The 23050-nt window shown below is 49.5% G+C and overlaps 1 protein-coding gene across 7 annotated transcripts in view; it reads right to left on the bottom strand.

Annotated features, from left to right (window-relative positions):
- The window catches only part of LOC146333910 (F-BAR domain only protein 1-like), a 66928-nt gene that overhangs the window by 37116 nt on the left and 6762 nt on the right, over nt 1-23050 (bottom strand). For 4 of the 7 annotated variants that reach the window (XM_084824942.1, XM_084824944.1, XM_084824946.1 and 1 more), the window contains exons 2-4: nt 15138-15196; nt 13622-13691; nt 2264-2355 (exon numbers count right to left, since the gene is read on the bottom strand). In XM_084824942.1, coding sequence (XP_084681068.1) covers nt 2264-2355; nt 13622-13691; nt 15138-15196 — 221 coding nt within the window. Of the gene's footprint in view, nt 1-2263; nt 2356-13621; nt 13692-15137; nt 15197-20942; nt 21006-23050 lie in introns of those variants that run through there. The other 3 variants (XM_084824943.1, XM_084824941.1, XM_084824948.1) reach the window with 1 other exon arrangement.

Genomic DNA, 23050 nt, shown 5'->3' with positions numbered 1-23050 from the left:
CTGAAGCCCCTGACCGTCAGCCCCTGGTGTTCCGGGTGCAGATTACACCATGCAACCATAAGGGATAGAAGCTTGAGATTTTTAAAAGCAGAGGTTCTGCAGCTGATTTGGATTCGGCTGGGGAGGCAGAACCCAGGATCAAGGAAGGGGCCACTGCATCCACTAGAGACCAGCAGAGGAAATCCCAGAATATTTTGCAGGAAAGAAAAAGGGGAAAGTTTTTAAGGTCACAATCCTATGCCTGTTTAGACAGAAAAAAGTCCTACAACTCAATCCCAGGCACTTTAGAGACCTAGTTCTAGGTTATTATGGCTGTGTTATCCATTCCTGTGCTGTTTATTGTTTTGCATTATATTGCATTTTATTCTTTTAAATATTTGTATTGCATTTTATATTTTTTATTGTTCTATGGTGTTTTAGTTTTTTAACTGTTTGTAATCTGTCCATACAACATTCGTTATTTGGTGGGTTGGAAATAGGGATGGACGAAATTGCCCTTACCTGTCTCCGCCGGGTTCCGCTGGGGGGGGGGAGGCGCTCCGTCCCTCCCGCCGGAATCCTGGCCGGCTGGCTCCGCTCCGCTCCGCAGGGATTCCGCGGAGCCACCGGCCGGCTCCGCCAGCAGCCGGACATCCGACCGCTGGCTAGGAGGGACGCAAATGGTGGCGGCCGTAGCCACCGCCATTTGCGTCCCCATAGTCAGCCATGATAGGCTACGTAAATGTTTACGTAGCCTATCACGTCTGAGTTAAAAACAAAAACGCACGTACGGAAATTTGCGTTCCTTATTTTGGCCCGTCTTAGTCTACGTAAATATTTACGTAGACTAAGACGGTGAAAATAAGGGGAACGCAAATAGCGTAGCGGACGTAAATATTTACGTAGACTAAGACAGGCCAAAATAAGAATTGCAAATGGCGGCGGCCATAGCCGCCGCCATTTGCGTACGCACGTTTTTGTTTTAAGTCAGACGTGATAGGCTACGTAAAGATTTACGTAGCCTATCACGTCTTTTTTTTTAAAAAACACTGGAAATGGCGGCAGCGGCAGCCGGTCGGAAGACCGGCTGCCGCAGCCACTGCCGCCAAAGCCGTCACCAGAGCCGCCGCCGCCCGGAAGATCCTCCCCAGGTAAGTCTCGTCCCAGGGGGGATCCACGGGGGGGCAGGCCGTTCCGACACGGACTTCGGGGGGCCGAATGCACTGGCATTCAGCCTCACCGAGATCCGTGGCGGAATTCTCAGCCATCCCTAGTTGGAAATGTACTAAATAAATAAACAAATAAAATAAAAGAACTCCCAAAATCCTTCTAGTCAGCCATGCTGGGAATCATAGGGCTTTTTTTTTTTTCTAAACATGCATAGGATTGCACCCTAAGGCTGTGTTTAACCGTTTACTACGTTTGTACCTGTTTATCATTGTTTTCCGAATTTTTGTAAACTGACGTGGCTGGTTGCAGAAAAAGCGGGATAGAAATGCAATGAAGAAGAAGAGGAGGGGGGAGGAAGAGGTTGTCAAACCAAAAACAACATGGGAGATTTGAGCTTGAGATTTCCTGTGTCACATCTGGTTTGGAAGAAATAACACACACGTGGCCCAATGAAATCATTTCAATAAATAAATACATAATACAAACTTAAACATCTAAAAGACGTTGGTTTGGGGCACCAGACAAATCGGGGGGGGGGGGAGAATTTCTTGCTTCGCGGTATCACTTTCATCCATTTCATTTTATTTTTAGAAAAACAGACATGAACAGCCACCTGGCATGAGTTTGTAAAATTTTATCTTGCGTCGGTGAAACCAGGTTGCTTCCAGATGAGGCCTTTATCGTGTGATTGCCCTGCCTTATTCAGATAATTTTACAGGGGTTATCCAGGTGACGTCACTGTCTTCCAACTCGAAGCCCACCCATTGTCCCTCACTGCCTTTTCCTTACCGCAGACAATCCATCGCGGAAGAAAAAGTGGCACAGCTGCACGCTGCCTCCCCGCTGGCAGTGGCAAAGCCCTCCATCTGCCGGCCCTCTATGCCCAAGCAAGATTTATGCAAGTTAGGGAACAGAGGTCTTGCAAGGTGCTCGCCTTTGGACTAACACCTCAGCTCTCGCAAAGTTCACCCCAACTGCAGCTATTATTGTCCAGGAAAGAGCAATAAACCAATACTTAGCACTGGTGAAGAAGAAGCAGGGAAGTGGAAATGCACGTTATGAAGGAGGCCGGAGCGGAAGAACGAGCAGCCCCACGCCCAGCCCCGGTCCGTACCTCTCCCGCACAAAGTCCGCCAGCTCCTTGGCCGAGATGGTCCCGTGCTTCATGTTGTGATAGAGGACGTCAAAGCCATGGCTCTTCTCTCCCTGCGGGTGGGAAGCGAGAGTGCAACAGGAGAATCGCGTCAGCATTTGCAGGGCTGTCATGTAGGCAAAGGCGCAAACGGGTTCTCCGTTGCTGGAGAGGGGCAAATCGAAAATGAAAAGAAAAGGGGATTTCGGCCCCAAATTACGGAGAACTCTCCAACGGAACAACAGCGCAACAGACGCAGGTGGGGGCGGCCTCTCCTTCCGTACAGGCTTTTAACCAGGGGCTGGGCGGCCGCCTACCAGAGACGCTGCAGCAGTCGGTTTCACGCATCAGCAGGGGGATGGACTACGTGGCTTGGAGGTCCCTCTCGACCCTGATTCTATAGCTAAATGGAACCTCCACGTACTGAGGCAATATACCCCGACATACCAACTGCTATCGACAGTGGGAAACCACTGTCACCTTCATGCCACTGGCAGCGTCCCCTTGGAGGCGCCTGGCTGTCCCCCATTGGAAATGAGAGACTTGGCTAAATGGGCCCTCGGCCTGATCCGACAGGGGCTTGATCCTTAGAATCTGCCTGTGCGTTCAAGACTGGGCTAAGCAGCCCCAAATCAGCAGGGTGCGGGAAAGCGATTTACGTGTAACTGAAAGAGCCAGTCAGCCAGCCCATGCACGTCCCGGGTCCAAATGCAGCGGGGGCCATTTCCCCCCCCGCTGTTCTCATCAACGTGTCACCGCCTCCCTTCCCGGTCCGCTCCCCAGAGCCCGGCTCGTGCGTGTTTTTCTCCTGCGCCTCCCGGTGCCAGCCACGGCGTAAACAAGCAAGAGTCACCACTGTGCCACTCTCGGAGAGAGGAACACGGCAGCTGCTGAGCCCTGAGCCATCCTCAGCACCAGCTGGATTGGGGCGGGGGCGGGCCCAACAGCTGAGCCAGGACACCGTCCCCTCGTCCCTCCGAATGAGACGTTTCCAGGCTGGGATAATTTCGAACAAACCAAAAAAGAAAGAAAACCGGTTTTACGTGCTAAAACACAAGAAGCAGTCAGTCGCTGGCCACCATGAAGCCATTGGGAACCCAACCTGGTGCCCTCCAGATGTTTGGGACTTCAGCTCCCATCATCCTCAGTCAGCATGGTACGAAAAACTGGGACCCAAAGTCCAAAACATCTGAAAGAGAAGCACCAGGCTGGCGAACGCTGGAAGAGAAGATTCCAGCCCTATAACAGCTACAGGGAAAGCCCCGCAGGAAGCATAAAGTTCACTCACATTCTCTCAATAGCCCTCACAACAGCCAGGCGAGGTAGGCCAGGATCGCTCTCCCCATACTGAAGGCAAGGAACACGAGGCTGACACACAGTGGCAAACCAAGGCCCTCTCGTGGAAAACGGCACACAATTTCCGTATGAGTTTGCTGGAAATTCGACCGCAATTCTCCCCACACCGGCCAGCGCATGCCAGCTGAAACCAGTTTTCTGGTTTCTCCTTGTCATTTATGTTATTTATGACATGTGCATGCTGCCCCATAACATGACAGTTGTCCGGCCGGCTCACGACAAACAAGCGTTCTTTATTTATTTATCGGCGATATTCGTATACCGCTTCTCGTTCGAAACAAACCCCGCTTCTCATTTGAAAGAAGCACAACACGCAACGTAAATACGAAATAAAACGTAAAAGGGCAAAACCAGCAACAGCTTAAATCCCTAAACAGGCCAGCGAAAAATACCCCAGAAGAAACTTTCAAGGCACTAAACTATTTTAAAAATGTCTTAAAAGACTTGTGTCCCCCTAGAGAATATCAGGTTTTAAAACTGAGGCACAGCTTAGCTCAGCTGCTGCTAGACCCTCACTGGAGCACATGGCATCTTATGTATATTTACAGAGGAAAGCGGGAAGCCTCTGCCCGCAAGACACTTGCACAGCTGAGCTAGACAATGGGAGAGACAGTATGGGGAAGAGAAGCAGAGAGGGGCGGATTTGGGGGATGCTCAGTTACAGCTGAGCCAGAGGACTGAGGGAATAAGCCAGGTTTTGAGGAATGATTTAACTAACGGAGGGGGAGAGACAGACGTGACTCCAGGCACACGCAAAGTGGGCTACTTCCTCTCTTGAAAGTACGTCTTCCTTATCTAGCAAGCCGCCTTTCGCGTTCTGGGGCATAATCTCTTTGGCGGCCCGCTCCAGAGAAAAATGTGGCGTTATCATCATGCAAGCGCCACGCCATCAATTTTCGGCCAGCTGTTTCCACTAGGAACTCCCCCTCCCGCTCCCGGACCACAGACGGGTCCCCCGTCCCAAGAGCAAAACAAACTTATCAGCCAAAGTGGGACAGGCCTTTGGGTGACAGCCAGAAGATGCCACGTCCTGGGCAAAAGGACAAGAAAAGTGGCGCTTAGGAGCAGGGGTTCGCCCACCGGTCCAACATCTCGGCAGCTTCCCCCAACCCACTCCCAACAACTGGATCGGGGGGAGAATGGTCTGCCCAAAAACGAGCGCTTCTGACCCCAAGAACAAGCAAATATTTGGAAGTGCAGTAGAGGAGAACTGCAGACACCACCCTGGTGACCTCCAGATGGGCAGGACTGCAAGTCCCATCAGCTCCAGCAGGCATGGCCAACGATCAGAAATTGTGGGAGTTGTAGTCCAAAACATCTGGAGGGCACCAGGCTGCCCACCTCCCAATGGTAGGCAGCCAAATGCCCCGACAAGAAGCCCACAAGTAGTACATGAAGACTACAACCCCCAGCACATTGTATTCAAAGGTAGATTTCTCCTATATGTGGAGGTTTTATTTCAGCAATCATAGGTCCTGACAGAGCTTAGCCCTAGGTCAAGGGCCTTCCCATCCATACTGATCAGGTGCCCTTGTGCCTATGGTTCTATTGTTTATTTAATTATTAATTATTATTGTTGTTGTTGTTGTTATTGCTCATTAATTTTTTATTACTTTCATTATTATTTAAAGCCTCATCCACCTACACTGAAAACCATCGCCCCCTTGGAACTTGGAGAAAGAATTCATCACGGCTGAGATCCTATCAGCTGGCAGGAACCCGGTGGGGCTTACTTTGGAGTAGAGAGGCACAGAACTTTACTAGAAGCGTTATACAGTTAATCTTTGTAAACTGCCCAGAGATCTTTGGCTATGGGGCAGTATAGAAATGCAATTAGTAAAAAATAATACTAATAATGCAGAGGTTCAGATTTAAGATGCTCCTCCAGAGGTTGGTTATGCCAAACAAACGGAACATAAACACAGGATGCAGACAGATAGATAGATGCAGGATGCAGATACAAAAACAGACAGACAGGATGCAGGCTGGGACAGATAATCAAATTTTCCATTTCTTGGTAAAACCAACTCTAAGAACATGCAGAATGACAGCTAAGCAAAACTGCAGGGGGTTTCTGCTACCTCCAGGGGAACATTTTCCATGTACGTTGAGCAACTGTGTGGTTTTTGTTTTAAATGGTTTTTTAAAATGCCTTGCTCAGTACAGAAATATTGCATCCCCCCCCCTTTTTTTTTCCATTTCTATACCGCCCAATAGTCGAAGCTCTCTGGGCGGTTCACAAAAATTAAAACCAAACAGCACACAATAAAACAATTTAAAAAATACAGAACATTAAAACCACAATATAACAATACAACCACAATAAAACCTAGCAGCAGTGCAGGAGTTTAAAATACAGATTTAAAACAGCATAGCTAGAAGTCTAGAAAGCTAAAAGGCTAAAATGCCTGGGAAAATAGAAAGGTCTTCACCTGGCGCCGAAAGGAATACAATGTAGGTGCCAGGCGAACCTCACTAGGGAGCTCATTCCACAGCCGGGGGGCCACAGCAGAAAAAGCCCTCCTCCTGGTAGACACCCGTCTCACTTTCCTTTGGCAGGGGCTCACGGAGGAGAGCTGCTGAGGATGATCTTAAGGTCCGGGCAGGCACATATGGGAGGAGGCGATCCTTCAGGTAACCTGGCTCCAAGCCGTTCAGGGCTTTGAATGTTAACACCAGCACTTTGAATCGGGCCCGGAAATGGACTGGCAGCCAGTGCAGCAGGAAAAGGACAGGCATGAGCTCGCTGGCCAGACCCTGTTAACAATTTCACTGCCCTATTTTGGAGCAGCTGAAGTTTCCGGACCGTTTTCAAAGGCAGCCCCACGTATAATGCATTGCAGTAATCCAGACGAGAAGTTCTCAGAGCGCGGATAGCTGTAGCTAGGCTGTCTCTGTCCAGAGAAGGGCACAGTTGGTATACCAGCCTAAGCTGATAAAAAGTGCTCCGTGCCATTGAGTTCACCTGTGCCTCAAGTGACAGTTCTGGATCCAGGAGCACCCCCAAACTATGAACCTGATCCTTTAGGGGGAGTGCAGCCCCCTCCAGAACAGGTTGAATATCGCCTAGCCGGGCAGATGAACCACCCACTAACAGCACCTCCGTCTCGTCTGGATTGAGTTTCAGGTTATTGGCCCTCATCCAGTCCATTACCGTGTCCGGGCCCTGATTCAGAACAGCCACTGCCTCACCTGGGTTTGGTGAGAAAGAGAGGCAGAGCTGGGTGTCATCCGCATATTGATGGCACCTCAGCCCACCCCTCCGGATAACCTCCCCCAGAGGTTTCATGTAGATGTTGAACAGCATGGGGGACAAAATACAGCCCTGTGGAACCCCACGGCACAATTGCCATGGCACAGAGCAATAATCCCCCAGCACCACCTTCTGGAATCGGCCATCCAAGTAGGAGCAGAGCCACTGCAGTGCAGTGCCTCCAACTCCCAACCCAGACAACCCATCCAGAAGGATACCATGGTCGATGGTATCGAAAGCCGCTGAGAGGTCCAGGAGATTCAACAGGGTCGCACTCCCCCTGCCCTCTCCCGGCAGAGGTCATCCCACAGGGCGACCAAGGCAGTTTCCGCTCCAAAACCAGGCCTGAAGCCCGATTGAAATGGTTCTAGATAATCCGTTTCATTCAAGAGTGCCTGGAGCTGTCCTGCAACCACCCGCTCAAGCACCTTGCCCAGGAAGGGGATGTTGGCCACTGGCCTATAATTGTTAACATCCTCTGGGTCCAGGTCAGGCTTTTTCAGGAGTGGTCTAATTACTGCCTCTGTTAAAGCGGCAGGCACCACTCCCGCTCTCAAGGAGGAATTTACAACCTCCTGGACCCAGCCGGACAACCCCTCCTTGTTTGATTTAATAAGCCGTGAAGGGCAAGGGTCAAGCACACAAGTGGTCCATCGGACTTGGCCAAGCACCTTGTCCGCATCCTCAGGCCTCAGAAACTGAAACTCATCCAATAAACCTGGACCAGACAGTGCTCTGAACGCCTCTGAACGGTGCCCAAAGTGGGGGGGACCCATCGCAGGGAAGAGAAGAGGTCAGCAACAGGAGGGCAGACACCCCCAAGCCCTGGCTGGTTGCTAAGCAACTGGGGGCTAAAAGTCACCCCCACACACAGGGCTACCTGGTGAGCATCCCCCTTTTAGGGGAAATATGAACCTGTCCTGACATCTAAAAGCGCTCCTCTCCGCCCGGTTCATTTTGAGACGCTGTAGTATTCCGGGGTGGTATTCCTACCCACACTTCCCTGTGAGTAAGCCCTACGGTCCTGTGCACACAACAGGACTTACTTCCTGGTCAGCGTAGGTCGGCTTGCGTTGTTCATGCTGGTCTCCAAAATGCAACTGTGGAACAAGGGGGCCGACAGCTGGGCCACACTGGGGGGGAAGGAAGGAAGGAAGGAAGGAAGGAAGGAAGGAAGGAAGGAAGGAAGGAATCTTTTGCATGGATTTTATCTTGAAAAGGAATTGAGCCTGAAAGGCGGCCTAAAATTAATCTAAAGAAGCAGATAAAATAAATACTTCACGAGATGAGGGGAGACTGGTACACATTGACTCCTCAACTTGAACTTTCCAAAACGTGGATGTATCCAAAGGCAAAAGGATGAACCACAACAGCCCACCCAAACATTGAGGAGAAGGCCTGTAGCCCAGTGTCAGAGCCCCCTCTTTGCGGGCAGAAGGCTGCAGGTTCAATCTCTGACAGCATCTCCACGTAGGGTTAGGAAGAAGACCCCTGTCTGAAACCCCAGAGAGCCGCCGCTGCCAGTCAGTGTCGGCAGTACTGGGCTAGACTCTTGATCCGACTCTGTATAAGGTAGTTTCCGATGTTCCTATTTAAAGCAGCCCTTGATTCAGAATCCTGAGGACTACAGCCTTGCCTTATGTTTAGCATGAGGCCTCTCGCTCAGTGGTAGAACATGGGCTTTGTTTGCATAAACCTCAGAGGGCCGCTGCCAGGCAGTGTCTACAATACTGGGCTAGATGGACCCCGGTATATGGCAGCTTCTGATGTTCCCATTTAAAGCAGCCCTCTGTTCAGAATCATGAGGACTGACACCTTGCTTTATCTTTAGGGGAAGGGCCGTAGCTCCGTGGTGGATGGGCCCAAGGTCTGATTTAGGATTAAGCATCTTCCAAGGTCCCTATCTTAACTGGAAGCAATCCAAAGTGCTCTCTCTCTCTCTCTCTCTCAACCCCCAAAGAGGAGTTGCACATAACTGATGGAAGGGAACAAACAAAAACCCCATAAAAAGGGAGACCCAAAAAACGCGCCGTTTGCCACTTAGCCATCAATGCCAAGCCTTTTCCGTTGCTACCGGAGATGGGTTGCCTAGCAACCCCTGAAAGAAGTGCAACTGGGAGGCATCCTTACGGTGGGTGCGGAAAGGAGTCATGATGGGCAGAGGGCAGCAGCAGGAGAGCGGGGGGGGGGGGAACGGCCACCCACCAACCCCGTCTCCACACACAGATTTTATTTTAAACAAAAAACACCCACCAGCTTTGAAACAGAGATCCGAGACGGGCAAGGCATCCTGCGCTGGCAAAGCGCCCAGACGGGGTGGACGGGATCCCTTCTCAATCATCCCAGAGGGCAGGACACAGAATCATGGGCTCATGTGACAGGAAGCCAGAGTCCGGCTGAACATCAGGGAAAACCTCCTGAGTGTTAGAGCAATACGACAATGGAACCCATGACCTAGGGAGGCGGTGGGCTCTCCCACCCTGGAGGCATCCAAGACGAGGCTGGACAGCCATCTGTTAGGGATGCTCTGACCTGGATTCCTGCACTGAGCTGGGGGTTGGACTTGATGGTCTTGCAGGCCCCTTCCAACACTACTATTCTGTGATTCTATGATCCCTGCTTATTATTCATTATTGGTCCAATTAATCGGTCCTGTTTTAAGTCAGTTGGTCCCTCTAGCCCAGTATTGGTCCAGTCAATTGGTAATTAAGAATATTACTATTATTAATCATTATTATTTATTTATGTTTATTATTATCGATACCCGCAACCTGCGGTTATAGACGTTCTTTCACGGTGGCTGACAAGAAAAAAGCCACACAACAAATCCAATAAAAAGCCAAATCATGAAATAGCATGCACACATGAGCACAAATTGACTGGACCCATTTTGAACAAACCGACTGGACCAAAATTGGACCAACTGACTGGACCAAATAGTTAATTAATAACAACAGTTGTCTTTTAAAATTTTGCTATTTTATAGGATTTTAATATTATTGATGATTTATATTTTTAACTTGTGTATATTTCTATTTATATGTTTTAACTGTACAAGTTTTTAATGTTGTAAAGCCGCCTTGAGTCCCAGTATTGGGAAAAAGGCAGGATATTATTATTGTTGTTGCTGTTGTTGTTATGGACTAGAATCAGAGAATAGTAGGGTTGGAAGGGGCCTACAAGGCCATCCAGTCCAACCCCCTGCTCAATGCAGGAATCCAAGTCACAGCATCCCCGACAGATGGCTGTCCAGCCTTGCCTTGAACGCCTCCAGTGGGGGAGAGCCCACCGCCTCCCCAGGTCATGGGCCCCATTGTCGTATTGCTCTGACAGTCAGGAAGTTTCTCCTGATGTTCAGCCGGAATCTGGCTTCCTGCAACTTGAGCCCATGATTCCGTGTCCTGCACTCTGGGATGATGGGGAAGAGATCCTGGCCTTCCTCTCTGGGACAACCTTTCAAGGACTTGAAGAGCGCTACCCTATCTCCCCTCAGTCTTCTCTTCTCAAGGCTAAACAAGACTAGAGGAACCCACTGACTTAACACAGGGGTAGGCACTCTGGGGCCCTCAAGATGTTCTGAACTACAACACCCATAATCCCTGGCCTGGCTGGGGGGTGCTGGGAACTGCAGTGCAACACAGCTGAAGGTGTCAGTGTCAGGGAGGGCGGTTCAATTTGAACATAGGAAGTCCCTTTAGAGTCCATCCAGCCTGGCATTGTCTCTTCCAGCAGCAGCTCTCCAAGGTCCGATGAAGGGAGGAGGGAGCCCTTCCCAGCCCTGCTCCCCTTTTAATCTGGACTGAATGTGGGTCTTTGAGCATGCCTACGGTACCACTTGAGTTGTGCCCCCCGCCCCAGGTAAATCAGACGGGAGTCGCTGTAGATTTTGCCTCGGCTGCCCTAGGCAGACTCGGATATCGAAGTCACACTCCCCTAGCACTGTTTGCTCCAACTGGACGTAGCTCTCCACGGTGCCGGGCAGGAGAGTGGGGGTGTCCTTCCCACTGTGGCTCTGTGGGGTCCTTGTTTCAGCCACGATCCAGCCGGAAAGCGTCTGCGTACAAGGCAAATGCTCCGTCAGTGAGCCAGCCACACCCACCCCTAAAGCTGGAAGGAGCTCTCTTCTGCTTTCTATTTGGCAACATTTCGGAGCAGCCCTGCAGAAAGTAGAAGTCAGAACCGTCTGGAAAGCACCTTGGTCTAATGTGAAGTGGGAAAGAAGAAGCCAGGTCGCACCCACACAGAGGTGATTATCAGAGCTGGCAGGGCACCCTTCGCGAAAATGGAAATAAACGCTGAAGATCTGTGGCTCAACAAAGCTCCATCCTGCCATCCTATGCATGTTTCGACGGACAAGAGTCCTACAACTCCAAGCATTCCCCAGCCAGCATGGCTGGCTGGGGAATGCTGGGAGTTGTAGGACTCTTGTCTGTCAAAACATGCATAGGATTGTGCTTTTCTTAGCAGTGATATTCCATCACATTTGCTAACAAGCTATCAAGGCGGGGCAGAGGTATTTAAAGCAATAAAACCTTAAAACAATAAAAACCTAAGGACAGTAACTCATCCAAGCACTGAAGCAACTGCATAATTTAAAAGGCTAAATGGAAAAGATGCATCTTCCCGCCCTGTCTCAAAGCCAAGGGAGTGTGTGCGTGGGGCAATCGCAGTTCCTGGGGGAGCACCTTATTTATGTGTTCACAAAGTTTGTATACCGTTCCCCATCTCAAACACCTTCCACCATTTGGAGACAACGCAGGAGAAAGCCCCTTCATGCTTAACAAACGTGCTCTGTGGCAGCCAAGTCCTCAACAGGGCAGAGTTTAAACCTGCAGAGTTTAATAACTGGGCAGGTTTGAGCCAGCTTTCCCCAACCTCATGCCCTCCCTATATGTTGGACTACAACTTCCATAATCCCCAGCCAGCATGGCCAGGGGAGCTGTCACGCAATGCAATCTGGAAGGCACCAGGTTGGAGCAAATCAGCACCTATTTCTTCCAAAACCCAGCATACTGACTCGCACACTTGCTCTCCAAATGTAGATCCTTCTGTAGCCTAAAGCGGCATGAAAAAGGCAGATCAGCCAGGACGGGCGAGGGCGGCAGTGTTTGCAGAAGTACAAAATATATTGCAGGGGAATAAAACCCTGAGGGTGGGAAGGAACCCCCAAAACAGCTCAATAAGAATGGAACATGCTGAGACTGCTGAGTGTCTGTCGGGGGAGAACAGCGAAATGGAGTACTTTGGAAGAGGCTGGCTGGAACCCTGAACATAAGGAAGTTTGGGAATCAACGGACATTAGAGGCACAGGGAAAAGTTGTTGAGATCTTGAGGATGGTGGAAAATTGAAAGCAGGAGGTGACTAAGCATTATTCCCGATTCTAAACCAGGAGTGCACAAGCTTTTCGTCCCCAAAGGCCACATCTGGTATCGGCTGGGGGGGGTCACACACACACACACACAATCTCAGCACGCAGGGATGGATAGGTTTAACCCCCCCTCCTCACCCGCCCGCCAAGATACAGGGATCCAGCAATTGCCACAGAGATGGTTGCTTCTCTGTTGCTACTGATGCATTTTTAATAGTATTTTATAGTATTTTGTTGTAAATTTATTGCCTTTTCGTGTGTATTTTTTGGTAAGGCTTTTTATCTTGCATGCTGCCTTGAGAGCACTTTACCCTTAAAGTTGGCCTAAAAATAATTATAAACAACAAAATAAATTGAATAAATACTAGCAGCAGGGAAACAGCGATCTTAGAAGCCAGGAAACAGCATGGAGTGGTGTTTTTCCTGCAGCCCAGCTACTAAAAAAAAGTGGGGAAGAGTGAAGTGGGGGGCCTGCCAGCTTCAGGGGCCGCACAGGGAGGGGCCGGGGGTTGGCAGGTTGTGCACCTCTGTTCCAAACTTTGGGACAACCCCCCTCCCCCAACTACACATTTTCAGGATATGAGAAGGAAACAGAGAGGACTAGTGTCATAAAGAACAAAGGCTCAGATTTGCCGAATTGTACATAGACAGCCGCGCAGAGACATTATTGAGCAATTAAAACGGTGTGCAACAGATAATAATCCTCGCCAATCATGCACCAGACACCCCTGCCTTCTGCTTTGGATTTGTCTAAGCAGGAGGGATTGCCCCACCCAGTTCAATTCTCATCACCCCCGACCTGGGCAATAACCTTTGCTCACAAGTGTGCCTCAGTTTCCCTCTGCATGTGGGCTGTTATTACATCCAGCTCTTGGTAAGTGACAACTCAGAATTTCATTGCCCTTTTTTTCTTTCTTTGTCCTTTTATTGCAGCCTACGCCCAGCCTGGTGCCCTCCAGATGTGTGGGACTACAAATCCCAGCATGGCTGGCTGGTTATGGGATTTATAGTCCAACACATCTGGAGGGCACGAGCCCAGGGAAAGGCTTTTCCATTGCATTGTGTTCAACCTTATATTTCCCGTTGATCTGCTGTTACGCTGGCTATTTCTTTTATGGCCCTTGCTAAAACTTTAATAAGTCAAGCACAGGTCTTTATATGCCCAGGCTGCAAAAACATGATGTGCAAATGCAGGCAGTAATCTCATGGGAACACGTCTTAATTGCAGGCAGAAACCTCAGCTGGAGAAAAAGGGTGCCTGCGAATGGATCCGAAAACAGAGAGAGACAGACACAGAGAGAGAAATGTAGAGAGAAAGGAAAAGAAATAATTCCTCCACTACACACAAGTGGAGTTTCTTACCCAGAAGTGCTTGGCGAAATAAGACATGCTGACCACGGTGGGTGGGAACTCCATCTCAGTTCTTGGACACCTAGGAGGTGCAATGTTTGGGAATGAGATGGATGTCTATCTGTTCCCTCTACAAACACACACACACACACCTTACCCTTACACACACCGTGAACGATGACCTCTCTTTCGCCTGTCCCCCGATGCTTTGGACGTCAGCTTCAAGCTTCTAGTCCACAATTTCCACTACACTTTCTTCCAAAGAGCTAATTGTCTCCTCACAACCACCCGCCGAGGTAGGCGAGGTCAAGATTAGACTATGGTCAGCCAGCGAGCCATGTGGGGGAATTGAACCAACTCTCCCTGGGCCTAGTCCAATACTTTAACCGCTATGCCAACCTGGGTTGTCTGGTTTACTTCTCTCTACCCTGCCTCCTCGTTGAGCTCAGCAGCAAAAGCACACAAGGCTTTCGCTCTCCCAGCAACTCGCAGGCAAAAAGAGCCTCATGCCCTGGTCTACACATGTGGGAGGTGAGGTGGTAGAGTCCTAAGCTGGTAGAAAGGACTGTAATTCCTGCACATAGCAACACTCCTCCGTGTAGGGCTCCTGTCATTGGGCCCTTGCTGACCCTTGGCGCCAGCCCTGATCCAGGCCTCGGCAGATAGGCTGTGCAGCGCGGCTGGGAAATACGGAGAACTCCTCCACTTCCAGGTGTTGGCGAGAACACGGAGCAGCCTAGGGCACAACAGACATTTGGAACACTCCGGGGCTGGAAAGACACCGAAGGATTCAGGGAGAGGGCCACGGCCAGCCTGACACTGCATCTCACCCCCCGTGAGGGTGATTTACACAAAGCCCCCTGCACGCCGATGGAGGTTAGAGGCCCGAGGAGGTTACAGTCTCAAATCAGGAACTCACAAATCTCTCTCTCTCTCTAACCCACACACACACACACACACACGTATATGTACTTCCTGACATGCCCAACGCCAGGGAACCCAGGCATCCGGGTTCCTAGCCACCTTCTCCTCCACCCGCACCAGCCTGCCCTTAAAATAGCCTTCTACCTAGATCTGCGCCACTGCTGCACTAACATCCAGCCCTCGGCCATGTGCAGAGAGTTTCAAACCACCAACCCTCTCCCCCGCCCCACACCCCAGTGTGCACCAGGCCAAAAACAAAACAGGAAATGAAATAATAAAAAAGAGAAAAACCGAGAGAGAGACTGGCGTGCTTGTTCTATCACATTCTTTTATCATACGGAGGTTAAAGTGGGGAGGGGAAACCCAACAGCATCACCAGACACACACACCCAGCTTTCTACACCACCCCAGAAATGGGCAGGGGGGAACAGAAGCTCAGATTCGCTAGCAAAGGAGACCCCATCCCTCTCTGATAGGTGCCAGAGAGAACCCAGGTGTCCTGACTCAGTGCCTCCTGCGGTAACGACTAGTTTCCCTCCCTATCTCCACTCCCCACCAAAAGGAAGGGTCCTCCAAGAGACGGTGGGAGTCTTTCACCACTTACCTGCTGGTGGACGAGGGCCTGGTGCATTCTCTCAGCTCCTGCATGCAAAAGGAAGCACCCTGGGGAAACACACAGAGAGCAAGAACACAAGTGAGCCGAGGGGATGCGGAAGGGGGCAGAAATCCCGGGGAACAGGTGATTAGAACCCAGTTCCTGAAATCAGTCAGACGGTTCTTGTTTCTGCATTTCAGCCGCAGCAAAACAAGAGACAGAGACTGAAGAGAAACTAAACCACACGCCGGCGTGAAAGACGATCGAGCGTCAAAGCTCACGCATGCCATTTGCAGTCTACTACGCCGGTGCCGGAATATCCCCAGCCATGCTTCCCGGCTGGCTGCCATTGCAAAGCCCGCTACTTCTACAGCAACCTCCTTGTTTCTAGGAAATCACGTTTTTGCAAATGCTGGAGCACCGAGGGGCACGGCCCTCTGGCAACCAGAGGAAAAAATAGATGCCCATTCAGAGATAAGGAAATTAAAAACCCATCCTGCAATTTGGAGACTGGCAAGGGGGGAGTTAAACCTGTGGTCTTCCAGATTTTGCTGGACTACAGCTCCCATCACCCTGACCCTTGGACATGCCAGATGGGGCTGATGGGGGCTGGGAGTCCAAGAACATCAGGAGGGCTACACGTTGCCCACTCCAAGTCAAATCCTTAGAGTACAAAAAATAATTATTCTCTGCCCAGTCAACACTGGAACTTGGCTGCACAGATTTAGACACCAGACGTTTCATCCTTGATCTGATTATTAATCAGCATCTTTGCGCTGATTTATTAATTTTACTGCTGACTCCTCAATGGTTTTAATTATTTTAATATTTTTAATGTTATTAATGTGGTATTATTTTGGTATTTTCACTGTCGTATTGGGGAGAGAGGTTTATTTTGTTGTTGCTTCGATTGTAAGAAGCCCCAAGGGCATTTTCCAGTTGAGCAGTATGCACATCTGATAAACAAACACACAAACCCCTGCAGAGATCAGAGTTCAAATACCTACCTGGCCAGCGGCCACAAATTCAATTTTGGGCCATACGGTTTCAATCTTCTTCTGCCTCAGTGATCCCCCTGAGTAAAATGGGGCACCAAGGGCCAACATCACAGGGCTGGCGCCAGAGGGAGCGCAACAAAGACTAAAGCATTTATGCGATGTTTAAAAGGCTTCTGAAGATTTTGGGAGCAAATGGGGAGATGAAGGCTGCAACCCTGTGCATGTTCCGACAGAAAAAGTCCTACAACTCCCATGCTGTCTGGAAATGCTGGGGGTTGTAGGACTTTTTTCTGTCGAAACATGCATAGGGTTGCATCCTAAGTTGCTAGTCCTAGGGGAGGAGAGACAAAGTGCTTTCTCTCTTCCTCTTTCTTTTTAATGTCCAGTTGTGTTTGTATCACAGACAGACAGACAGACAGACATTCAGGCCTTACAGTGGCACCCAGGGAGAATCAGAAGCATTGAGAACACTTCCTGAAGAGAAGAGCCCCGAAACACATCTAGCTCACAATGCTACAATTGCTAGGATCAAATCCGTACACCTCTCCCTCAGAATGGAGCAGGGGATGACACAGTCTTTCACTGTCCCGCACCCCCAATGGTTCAGGTATTACCAGACCAGCCAGGGAGTGGACATCTGGTCCCCACATCACCTACAACATGTGCAGTTCTAAAAGTGTATGACATCTGGTTATTTTTGCACCAACACTCAAAACATGGGGCGTGAAGTTTGCCACCTAATAGGGATCAGCACAGGGCAAATGGGATTTGCACATGCAATGAGATTTTAGGATAGAGGAGTTCTATTACTGCTTCAGGTTTCTGGGGGGCGAGCAGAGAAGGGACCATAGAGCACATGCCTTGAATGCAAAAGGTCCCGGATGTTTGGGCCTACCACTCCCATCAGCCTTAGCCAGCATAACCAATGGGGAAGGATAATGGGAGCTGCAGGCCAAAACATCTGGAAGGCCGCAAGTTGGCCATTCCTGGTGTAGACAACCCTGCGCTAGATGGTGTAACCGTCTGATGCAGGGTACAAGATGGGGGATACCTGGCTCAACAACACTACAAGCGAGAAGGATCTTGGAATTGTTGTCCATCACAAGCTGAAGATGAGCCAATGATGTGATGCGGCTGCAAAAAAGGCAAATGCCATGTTGGGCTGCATTCATAGAAGCATCGCTTCCAAATCCCGGGAAGTACTAGTTCCCCTCTACTCAGCACTGGTTAGGCCTCATCTGGAGCACTGTGTCCAGTTCTGGGCACCGCACTTTAAGAAGGATGCAGACAAGCTGGAGGGGGTTCAGGGGAGAGCAACGAAGATGATCAGGGGACTGGAAACAAAGCCCTATGAGGAGAGACTGAAAGAACGGGGCATGTTTAGCCTTGAGAAGAGAAAACTGAGGGGAGATAGGGTAGCGCTGTTCAAGTCCTTGAAAGGTTGTCCCAGAGAAGAAGGCCAGGATCTCTTCTTGATCAGCCGAGAGTGCAGGACACGGAATAATGGGCTCAAGTGACAGGAAGCCAGATTCCGGCTGAACATCAGGAAAAACGTCCTGGCTGTTAGAGCAATACGACAATGGAACCCATGATCTAGGGAGGCAGTGGGCTTGCACGCTGGAGGCATTCAAGACGAGCCATCTGGACAGCCATCTGTCGCGGATGCGTTGACTTGCGATTCCTGCCTTGAGCAGGGGGTTGGACTCGATGGCCTTGTAGGCCCCTTCCAACTCTACTATTCCATGATTCTAAGGCAGCTTCCTACGTGCCCAGTTAAATCAGCCCTTTATTCAGAACCATGAGGACTGGGATCTTAGCTTTATCTTTTGGAGAAGGGCTGTAACTCAGCAGTAAAGCCCCTTCTTTGCATGGAGAAGGAACCCAGGTCCAGTTTCCAGAATCCCTGGTTGCGTATGTGTACACACCTATCCTAAAGACCTAAAAAAAAAAAAACTGAGGAATTTACACCTGCCAGAAAGAACACCTTACAATTCTGTCACATCAAAAACTGCAAAGCACATCTTTAAAGGACCATCAGATTCATTCTGGCAGAGATGACTGTTGATTTTTAAGAATTTATTGTTGATATGCTTGATAGTTTATAATTTTTTTAATATATGTTGTCAGTGTGTGTGCTCCCTGTTTATATATTCTTATGTAAATGGTTTTACATTTTGTGTAATGCATTTTAATGGTTTTTAAACGCTGTACACCACCTAGAGAGCTCTGGCTATGGGGCGGTATAGAAATGTAATAAATAATAATCTCATAGACTGCAGCATGGAAATGCATGGGTATTCCAAGCAGTATGACTGATGATGAAAGATAACCACAAAAGTCAGGTTTTAAAATTTGAAGACCATCTTAAATGGGAAAGGAAGAAAGAGCTAAGAGAGGGGGAGAGGAAGGAACCGAAGTCCCCTTCCAAATCCACAATACATTTTTGAATTGTATATTATTATTTATTTATTTAATACATTTATATTCTGCTTACCGTATTAAAAAAGATATATCTGTAAGGGGATTTTGTTAAATCTGTTCGGTCTGTGTTTTGTGGATTGTCAGATGTCTTTCATTCTGTTGTCCACGCATTGATGGAATTGGCTCTTTATTTAGGGATGAGTGAGAATTTCATTCCACTTGCACACGTGTGCATTAGCGCTAATACACACCTGCGCGAATGTGCAACTGTGAATTTCCGCACATCCCTCCTCCAAAGTTAAACAAACAGTCCGCAAGGGCGCATGACTCAGAAAAAGCTACTCCACTGCGGACTCTGTAGATCGAATTCATAGAAATCCGAACTCATTTGAACCAGTTGTGGATTTTTCCAACATCCCTATGAAGCGGTTTACAAGGAAAGATTAAACTGCATTAAAATATGTCACAACCAAAACAAGAAGATTTATATAAACCTTTATATAAGGAGTTGCACTGGTTACCAGTTGTTTTCCGGGCCAAATTCAAGGTGTTGGTTTTGACCTTTAAAACCCTACATGGTTCCGGCCCAGCCTAATTCAAGGAGCGCCTCCAGCAACACCAGACAGGCCACTCAACAAGATCAGCCTCGGATGGCCTTCTCTCTGTCCCGTCAGCCAGGACAGCTAGACTGGTGGGGACGAGGGAGAGGGCCTTCTCTGTGTTGGCCCCCACTCTGTGGAACTCCCTCCCTAGGGAACTCCGCCATGCCCCCTCTTGAATGATCTTCTGCCATGCATTGAAAACATGGTTGTTCAGGCAGGCATTTGGGGCGGGTTAGGGTATTTTTAGAAATATGGTTTTTACTGTAGAATTTTATTGTTTTAAACTATTCTATTATATACTTTGTACATCGGCCAGAGTGGCTGGGTGACCGGCCAGATGGGCGATTAATACATTTAATAAATAAAAAAAAATAAAAATTTATAATAAACATTAAAACCATGAACTCGGAACACCATGACAAACAAGCAAAAACCGGGCCACGCAATCCCTCAGGGGAGACCTGGGTGAAAAGATGGACATTTAATTGGCACCTAAAACACACCACCTATGAAGCAGGATAGAGACCAAGACGTCCAGATTAGCGCACCATGAATGGTTGTGGAACTTGTGATGGTGGGGGGGGGGGGTCCATAAGCACCCCTGACATGGCTTTGCAAACTTGTGAGACTCTCCCAATCTCAGCTTTCCCCATCTGCAGTGTATGGGAACAATGATACACGTCTACCTCACAAGGGTGCTGTAATTACAGGACCAATGTTGTCTGAGCATCCAAAAGGGCTGCAAACGCAGTGGGCAAGAAGCGGCCGGGGTTTGTGCCCTTCACAACGAGTGCAAGCCATGCGCCGCTGCCTCCCCCTACCCGAAGATGCACACAGCATCTCCTCCCACCCCCTTCGGGAGAGGTTCTTTCAGCAGCTTCTCTCAGCTCCTGGGATTCTTTGCATTCTTTCCGATTTACAGAGCATGGAGCAATTCCAAGGCTGGAGAAAGGGATGTTTTATGGGGGTCATGTGCGAGAAGGTCCAAAAGCCGCTATGGCGAGACGGGGCGGGAGGGGCAGGTGTCAGTAGCCCCCTCGGCCTTCCAGAGAACCCAAGCGTCCCGCCAACAGCATGTCCTTCTCAACCTGTGTCGTTCTTGCTTTTATCATCACTTTGATCTGGCTTTGTGTTAAAAACTGTAAGCCCCTTCGAGCCATTTCATATGGAAAAGCAAGATGTAAATATTTCTTTAAAAAAAAAAGACACCCCCCAAAACACACACACTTCCAGGGTGTGGAGAAAATCCAGCACATTTTAAAATAAATATACCTGCTTTTTGGCATAAAGTTTCCAAAGGATAAAACCCAAGCTTTTTCTTTCCTCACCCACATTTCAGCCTCAGCTTCTCCAACAGACATTTTGCGATATACTACTGTAGACCCTGCCACACAACAGGAAGAACGGACCGAACCAAAAACTGCAAAAGCTCGTCGCGTGTTTTCAGCTAGACAGAGAGAGGCAGCCATCCCAAACGCGTGTCCTAAGGACTAAGCCCTACTGAACGCAGTGGGGCTTGCTTAGGAGTAAGCCTAAATAGGACTGAACCCCAAGCTCACTGACCAGGGAGGAAGTCCTACTGAACTCAACGAGATTTACTTCTGAGTAGGCACACATCGGACTGCACTGTTGATCAAACACACCCCACTTGAAGCAACCAGCTCAATTCTGCACTAAGGAGGCAGAGTGGTGCAGTGGTTAGAGAGTTAAGCTCGGACTGGGGAAACCCCATTCAAGTCCCCACTCAACCATGGGTGACTTTGGGCCAGTCGCCAACTCTCAGCCTCACCTACCTCACAGGGTTCTTGTGAAGATGAAGTGGAGAGGAGGAGGCCCATGTGAGCTGTCCTGGGTTCCTTGGAGGAAAAAAGGTAGGCTATAAACCTAACAAATAAATGCAATGCCAAGATAACATCCCGCCCACATCTTTGGAGTCCTTGGCTTACCGCACCAAAGAATAGGTCTAAACCAGTGATCTCACAAAGAGTTCGGAATATGAATTTGCCCAGCTTGTAAAGTCCTCAGGTGTGTTACAAATCGTCCCCTCTACAGCCCCGCGAGATCTCTGCAAGATTCTGCATTCTGAGCGGCCAAGCACACAGCAGAGGAAGTCTGCCAATTTTTAGGCACACGAGCAAATGTTCTTGCATGTTCCACTATTGCTTCTTCTCTCACTGGAACTCTGTTTGACACCCCCCTTGGTGCCAGCGAGGCTCCTCGCCCCTCCTGATTTTAATTTCTTAAGATTTTCTTTTTAATCTTTTGAACTGGAGCCTGCAAAGTTCTGCCCTCCAGAGCCATCTTCGTTGGGGTTCAAAAGAGTAATTCTGGGCTTTGGAGCTCGGACTCCACCCCTGCCTTGTCCTTGGGTTCTCAGGCAAGTGAGTTCTCTTTTAATCCCACAGCTTCGCCTTCTGAGACAGAAGTATGTCAGGGGAAAAGGGTTGCGTTCCCCCCAGTCTAGCTAGATTTCTATCTGCAAGGAAATTTATTTACTTTGCACAGAGGGGGCATCGATTCACGCGGCATCCCGCCTGTGTAACCCGAAGGTGTAGCCTGAGAACTGGGCCAGAAACAATAATTTTCTAGTCCCAGTAGAGTCCTTTCTTGAAAGTAAGCATTTCCAAGAGAGATTTTATGCACTGATGCACAAAATCACAACACAGAAAGTAAGAGACAGTTTCAGGTAGATAGATACCTGTGCATTTGCATCATACACAGTATGACCTTTTTGCACATTCCATTTGCCCCTTGATTCAAGCACAAAGGAGGTCCGGATTGGTTGCATCCATCAATATTACTTCTAGCAAGGAGCATCGGGGTTAGGAAGACAGGAGAAACTCCCATCTCCTCTGCCCCCCATGCATGAAAGCACCAGCTCCTGCCCCATCACAGAGGTCACGAGCCCCACAGGCGGGACATCCGACAGATCAAAGGCCCCTGAAGATCCAAGGCATGGGGAGGGGAGAATACAAAAAAGGGCCATGGCCTGTTCCAAAGAGAAAAAAGTGTACTGGACCAAAATTGGGGAGGATCAAAGCACGCTTGGTGATATAATAAGAACATCAGAAAAGGCCCGCCGATCAGACCCAGGGTCCATTTCAGCCAACATTCCTTCCCACTGTGCCCAACCAGCCACCCACAGGAAACCCACAAACAAGACACAAGTGCAACAGCACCCTCCCAACCATGTTCCCCAGAAAGTGGTGTACATAAACACACTGCCTCTGATCCTGGATGTGGCATTTAGACATTTAGTACTGGCAGCCACGGGTAACCTCCTCCTCCAGGAATTAGTCGAAACCCCTTTTAAAGCCATCCAAATGGGTGGCCACTGCTGCGTCTTGTGGTGGGGGACTTGGTAGTTTAACGCCGCACTGTGTCTGTCCCTTTTGTCTGTCCCAAATCTCCCACCCATCCGCTTCATGGGGCAGCCCCTTTGGGTCCTAGCATTAGGAGACAGGGAGAAAAAGGTCGCCCTCTCCACATTCTCCACACCAGGTGTGATTTTGTACACCTCTGTCATGTCTCCCCTCACTCGCCTTTTCATTCAGAGTCAAACTCCCCAAATCCTGGTCTGCGCAACTCGGAACAGCCAAGCAGGAAGCCACCACACATAAACACACGCATCTCTGCACGAATGCTCATGCGCGCGCACCCCGAGTTCTCGGAGCACAACAGTTCCACTTCCGACGCAGCACGTCAGGAGATGCCAAACCTGCCACGGCGCCACCCAAGAGCTGCCCGTCACCCAGCATCGAAAGGCTTCGCCCCCGACCCTGTAAGGGCCACATCGGCGCTCCGAATGGCCCCCTGCAGAATGCTCAGTGGTGAGGCAGCCCTCCGCCACTGGGGCCGGCGACGCTTACAGGGGCACCAACAGAGGGGATGGGTTTCGTCC

The sequence above is a fragment of the Heloderma suspectum genome, chromosome W, assembly GCF_057233095.1.
Source record: "Heloderma suspectum isolate Gila_16-S chromosome W, 16-S_ref, whole genome shotgun sequence".
NCBI classification, from domain to species: Eukaryota; Metazoa; Chordata; class Lepidosauria; order Squamata; family Helodermatidae; genus Heloderma; species Heloderma suspectum.
This window is presented reverse-complemented; position numbering and strand designations above follow the sequence as displayed.